The following is a 6,097-nucleotide window of genomic DNA, read 5'->3' on the forward strand; positions in this document are numbered from 1 at the left end:
AAAGACGAAGAAAAGAAGAATGGAAAGGGGAATATTGCAGCAATAACAAGATATAGATTTCAAACAAGTGAAAAAACAAAGCGACTGCCGACGAAAGAAAGAAGAGAAAAGGAAGTGCAAAAGTTTTATTATTAAAACTTTGAGAACGGGCAGAAAGTGCACATGAGAGGAACCCCAAAAAAGAAAAGGAAATATGGGACTTTTATTTTGCCCACTACCCGTTCCACATACGAGGTGAATGCTACACAATGTGAGAAACAAAATTAGTGGGGTTGGAGGGGGGAAAACAACAACAACAACAACAAAGAACAGTAACAACACTACATTACACGACTAATGCTGAGTGACGCCCGCCCCTTTAGTGGCGGTGTGATAATGACACAGATAATACCAAAAAAAAACATTCATAGTGAAAAGAAGCACCTCATTGTTTCCTCTCCATACATGACACCACATGCACCCACGGGGCACCGCAGTGCATACTCAATTCCAACTCCTCACCTTCATAGAACGTATTGCACCGTCGCATATGAAAGGGAAGCTGAAAAAGAAAGAAAGAAAGGAAGCGAAAAGCATCTACTGGTTTACTGTTGGTTTCAACAGCAATAGAAACGAACTTTCGAGCACTCCTCGGGGTCCTACAGCATCACTAAACCTTCACCACCACCCCCCTCTTCCCCGTTCCACCTTATCACTAGTGAGCCAAAACAACCAAAACAAGGGAATAATGAAATGAACTTGCGCACAGAAAAAGCACAACACCGGTTATTTGGTTGTTTTGCTTCACATACTTTCGGCCTACCGGCAGAAAAAAAAACACGATTTCCCCTCACGATGTATGTATATATATATTTATATTTACTTATGCACACCCGCGCGTGTGGGTGTGTACAGCACAATACGACCGTATACCCCATCAGAACTTGAGCATTCACCAAAAGAGAGGGCATGTGCAAAAATTCAGACAGAATGACAGTTAGAATTGATTTAAAATATTTGAAATAAAAAGGTGAAAGAGTGAGCGGAGGAGCATAAAGAGAAATGTAGCCTAAGCAACGATTTAGGCAACTTTTTGCATGAAGATACATTGGGGCAGCTCTGAACATCAAAGACAACACATGACGCTCTAGACTCACAACACAATCTCAATACCTTCATTCTATGAGCCATTTGTTTTCTTCCAGCTTTCTATTTGTCCTCTCTGTTCCCACTGTTTTGTACAACTCTCCGTGCCTCTCCTTCCCTTGCGGTGACAAATAGGGATAAGAAAAAGAAAAACACGGATACGTCGCGAAATATTGCCTGCTCTGACAGAGGCATGTCCCAACACCATTCCTTCATCATGCTGTAAACCTCTCCGTCTCCACTTGCCTCTAGTTTTTTTCTCCTTGCCTTTTCATTTAGAAACACATGTGATAATTAGATGTTCCTCTCTTCCCACCCACCCTCCTTTTACTTTGAACTATATCCTTTTTCGTTTTCGGTGTTGAAGGAGAGACAGCAGCGTCGTTACAACACGCACCGTCCTCCTCTACAATGTATATGCCTCAAATGTCTCCATCACATGTTCACTGCAAGAAGGTACGGGACATTTGTTGCAAATGTACTGCGCACAGTCCTTGCACAACACCTGGTGTTTGCACGGATAACAGATTACAGTGCAGAGGCGCCGACGACATACCATACACTTTGACCGCTCATTGATAGTCATGCGCACGCGGCTAATCATTTCTAACATCTCACGCTCAATTTCCTGCAACTGTTCCAACGACCGGTGCTGCAGTTCCGCGATTACTGGCATTTGTACGTGGGTGCTAAAGACCTCAATTGTAATTTCCTCTCTTAGCGCTTTCAGTACCCGCTCCCTTCGCTCCGTAAGTGCTGAATCCTCACCGTAACGTTTCCTTCGCATCTCAGGCACCAATGCTCTTTGTTTATGCTCCTCCAGCATGTCTAAGCGGAACTGAATTTGTGAGGGGTTCAGGAAGGGCACACCAGCCTCACATGTCATTTCCACCCATTGCTGATACTCCGCTGGACGGAATGGGGAATTCGAAATGGAGTTGAGTTGCACAACATTCCCGTTTTGCGTAGCTCGGAAACATGGGGGAAGCTCAATCACAATATGCCATTCAGTACAGGCCATGTCGGCGGAAAACCCCGAGTACTTTGGACCCCTCCGCGCCCCTCTAACACAAGCGATGTAGTAGTGATCACTATTATCACGCCGCATGTCTTCACTGCGCATTTCTAATAACACCCGCACGTAGCAACCGCGGACTACCTCCTCGAAGTTCTTCCACTCAATAAAGTTCACAAGTGTTGTGCGAAACAACTGAAGTTTCTTGAGCATGTCGTACGGTGGCGCCGGTATATGCTCATCTAACAAATAGTCGGTCTGAGGTGTAGCGGCCATATGTGGCAAGGTACGACAGCCGTCTTACACAACTTATACTTCCTCCCTTGCCTCTGTGCTTATCAATTTTATCGTTTGAAAACTATTCCGTACCGCCTGTGTTCGGTTTTTCCTCCGTTTGGCTACCGTTGGTCTTTATTTATTTATTGGTGGCTGCCGTAATTTGGAGATGAGCCGGTGGTTCCCGTGTCTTGCACTAAATCCTTCGTTGTTGTTGTTGTTATTTCCCGATCCTTGTCTTATCTTCCGGGTCCCGTTTCCTTCGCCTCACTTCACAACTAACAATGACAGCCCGCAAAGAGGAGGAGAGAGCCAGCAAAGGAATAAGGAAATAAAGTTTAAGAGAGCAAAACATGTAAATTAGCAAAATAAATAATAAATAAAACCGCGCAGGTCCTCCCTTTTTGGTGAAGATGCAGAAGGAGGAGACATTTGGAGACGTGAATGTCAATGCAACAACGTCCGGAACGAGCACACCGTTACATCTCTCATCCTCAAACATTTCGAAAGCTCAGCGGTGTGGGTCCATCACCTTCTTTACGTGGGTGCACATTCACGGCCCCGCGGCCCCTTTTCGGTCTTTACTGACCATTGTTCATCGATCAGTTTTTACTTCTCACTTAATAATTCCAACCAGTTAACCACACCCTTCGGCACCTCCATGGAAAAGACGTCTCCCATGCAGTTAACAAAATGCAGTGTGTCCTCTGCATTCCTGAAACATTTGTCCTCAGCGATAAATGTTGAAGTCACCTCAAAGTTCTCGGGTGACATCTTTATATTGCGTATATCCTCCAGAAACTTCTCTTCCTCCTTCATGTGTCGCGCAAATGATGCCATCACCCCTAAAAGCAGCGGATAGTCGCCCAAGTCTTTCATCCGCATGCCACTGCGGTAAAAATTTTGCAGCCACGGCTCATCGGCGATATCAAGAGAAAAGTGCCGCAGAATGTAAGGCATACCAGTAATCCTGAGGATTTTGTGTCTCAACTCGTCTGTACTCTCCTTATTATCGGATCTCTCGGCCATCCTACCTGCCTCCTCAATGCTAGCATCCGCCACTTGTAGACATCCCTGCAAGTGTTCATAATTTTTCGCATGGTAGTGTGTATAGAGAAGCTCAACTCCCACTAAACGAGCATCGGTCGTCCACAACTGCTGTGGTGTATGCCAATGTGTCACCAGTTGTTCCGCGTAAGCTGCCAATGGGGGAACGCGGTAAGCTAAGAAACGTATGAACCGTCTCTGAGCCTCCACCGTGGGGTCTAAGTTCGCTTCAGCGAGGCAATGAATTGCGTCGATAGCTGTATTCATCTTCCGTGTGAGAGAAGCTGATATAATTACCGCGGACGCAGCCGTCTGATCCCAGCGAGCAGAGGAATGACTCATCCACAACCATAATGTTAACACCTTCCTGTGGTCTCCACCCCGAGCGAGAAACAACAACACCGCGCCATAGTCCCTTGGACTGACAAATGACTTACGCAGAGCGATGTTAAACGCATCCACAACATTTTGCCTATCCTCAGCCAAGGTGTGATCGCTCAGCAAGCATAATGAGTTAATAAGCGTACCTGAGAGATGTGGCACCTCCCGTATTTCACGCATTAACATCTGCTTCACCTCCCGTGCGTCATCTGTTTTCGCCACCTTTTCCGCAAGGGCGCAAAGAAGCTCACAACACATGCCCACCGATACCGGGCGAAGTGCGTCGGCTAATTGTAACAGAGTCTTTGACTCAATGCCATTTTTAGAAGATAATAATTGCATGAGCTGCGTCCCTACTTCCCGGGCAGAGGGATGGGAAGAAAGCAACGCCACCACCCGCCGTGGTTCCCTCTGCAAAAGATAACTTCGACCCAAGCCAGCAGCTATGGGGACAGGAAGCGGTGCAACGGGATATTTCTCACGGAATGCTGACGCAACTTTCTGCACAGCTGCGGCATCATCGGGTACAAACTCGCTGCCGCACAGCAACTGCTGGAAACTAAGCAGCCGTGTAGCGCATCGCCGCATACCCAAACACAATCGAGGGTTCTTTCTACATAACAATGTGGGGAAATCATTGTACGTTTGAATAAGGGTGAAGCTGATATTGAAGAAAACAACAGCGCGACTTCCAGGAAAACATATCTATTACACTGTAAACGAAAAATAAACATGAACAAACAATAATCTTCCCGAGGTGATTGTGTGTGTATGCGCGTGCGGGAAGAGTGTTGAGAGAGCCAAACAGATGTGCCCCTGCCCACACGGGTGTACACGCAATAAAATGAATGAAATTGGTCCCACGGGCCTACGGGGGTGACAAAAGTAACCTGATTTATTTAATCACGATTGCATCGGTCTAAAATAAAAGCTGTGAAGTTCTAAATCGTTTCCCTAGTTGGAGAAAATACCTTCCCACCTGCTTAATTTGGACATGGCAACCCCATGTTGCACATTCCTCCGCCATTCAAGCAAAGGACGAGAGGAGGCGCGTGAGATACTAACAAAGATTACCTAGCTCCCAAGACAGAAGCAACTTTCCTTCTATCCTCATCATCCATCCTTTCCCAAAGGCAGCGTACAGTTTGGGGATCGCGAAGGTCGTACACCGAAAGTGTCTCTCCAACGGCTTCCTCAAGAAGCTCCACGACAGCGGAAATGCGTGCCAACATGGCTTGATGTTGCCTCCATTTAGCAGTGGATTGATTTGCATTGTCACCCTTCGAAAGCTCAACGAACTTGTCGACCAACGCAGTGCAAAGTTTGCACACACGTGCCAGTGTTTCATCTACGTCACTACTTGTGTTGTACCCAAACCACTTCGCTGGGAGGAGGCCTTCAACCTCCTCAGGGGAAATACATTGTGCCACATTCTCTTCCCAGTGGCTCTCTCGTTCTGTCCATGAGAGGTCCCATGAGCGTATGTCTATTTCAGCTGCAGGATTGAAAAGAACTGTGCTTGTGGTGCGTCTGTCCCACTCTTGAAGGAGATGATTCCTGATGACGTCGAGGTCACGGGCGGATGACTCGGGGCCGGTGACAGATGCATCGTACGGGTTAATGGTATTCATTTTCCTGCAGCCAGTCATCCGCTCAGGATCTAATGTGTATGGTAGAATGGAATGCATTGTGCACAATGATCTTTTTCTTTTTTTAAAAAAAAGACAAGGAACGGTTACAATAGAAACACCAACTATAGTAAACTACTTTTTCTCTAAAAACAATGAGTGAAAAACTTTAACTTATTGCACCCTAAAGGGGGAAGGGAAAGTACGACACACCGTATGTGTCTTTTTTTTTCCTGCTATTTTAAGGGGTAAGAAGCACAAGGAAAAAAGAGGGCGAAGCATTAGAGTGGCGTAAGAACAGAAAATAAAGTGTAACGATGGTATTCCGGAGGCAGAAACGCTCTGAAAAACGGGGAGGAAGCGCGGAATCAGAGATAAAACAAAATGTAAACGATGCACATCCGCACAGCAGGGGCCGTTACGCAGACCTACCCAAGTAGGCAAAAAACAATCGTGAAGACCATAAAAACAAGTGAAAAAATATATGTAGAAACAACGTGTGGTAAACGGAGTGCATCTGTAAGTATAATTCTGTGCGATGTATTTCCCAATAGATAGAAAAAAAACAGTACGGAGAAAAGAGAAGAATATAAGTTGGTCACGATATATATATATATATATATAT

The 6,097-nt window shown here is 45.8% G+C and overlaps 3 protein-coding genes across 3 annotated transcripts; all 3 read right to left on the reverse strand.

Annotated features, from left to right (window-relative positions):
• Window positions 1-1,531: 1,531 nt before the first annotated feature.
• TEOVI_000335500 (Plus-3 domain/Zinc finger, C3HC4 type (RING finger), putative) lies at window positions 1,532-2,416 on the reverse strand (the record flags this gene model as incomplete). The annotated part of the gene is made up of 1 exon (XM_067226272.1): window positions 1,532-2,416. One exon carries the CDS (start codon window positions 2,414-2,416, stop codon window positions 1,532-1,534), a length of 885 nt encoding a protein of 294 aa, XP_067082373.1.
• Window positions 2,417-3,025: 609 nt separating this feature from the next.
• TEOVI_000335600 (uncharacterized protein) lies at window positions 3,026-4,432 on the reverse strand (the record flags this gene model as incomplete). Its single annotated transcript, XM_067226273.1, has 1 exon — window positions 3,026-4,432. One exon carries the CDS (start codon window positions 4,430-4,432, stop codon window positions 3,026-3,028), a length of 1,407 nt encoding a protein of 468 aa, XP_067082374.1.
• A 482-nt stretch (window positions 4,433-4,914) lies between these two features.
• On the reverse strand, window positions 4,915-5,532 carry TEOVI_000335700 (kinetoplastid kinetochore protein 6; the record flags this gene model as incomplete). The annotated part of the gene is made up of 1 exon (XM_067226274.1): window positions 4,915-5,532. One exon carries the CDS (start codon window positions 5,530-5,532, stop codon window positions 4,915-4,917), a length of 618 nt encoding a protein of 205 aa, XP_067082375.1.
• Window positions 5,533-6,097: the final 565 nt, after the last annotated feature.

Source organism: Trypanosoma equiperdum, assembly GCF_001457755.1.
Source record: "Trypanosoma equiperdum strain OVI genome assembly, contig: ctg_734, whole genome shotgun sequence".
NCBI lineage: Eukaryota > Euglenozoa > Kinetoplastea > Trypanosomatida > Trypanosomatidae > Trypanosoma > Trypanosoma equiperdum.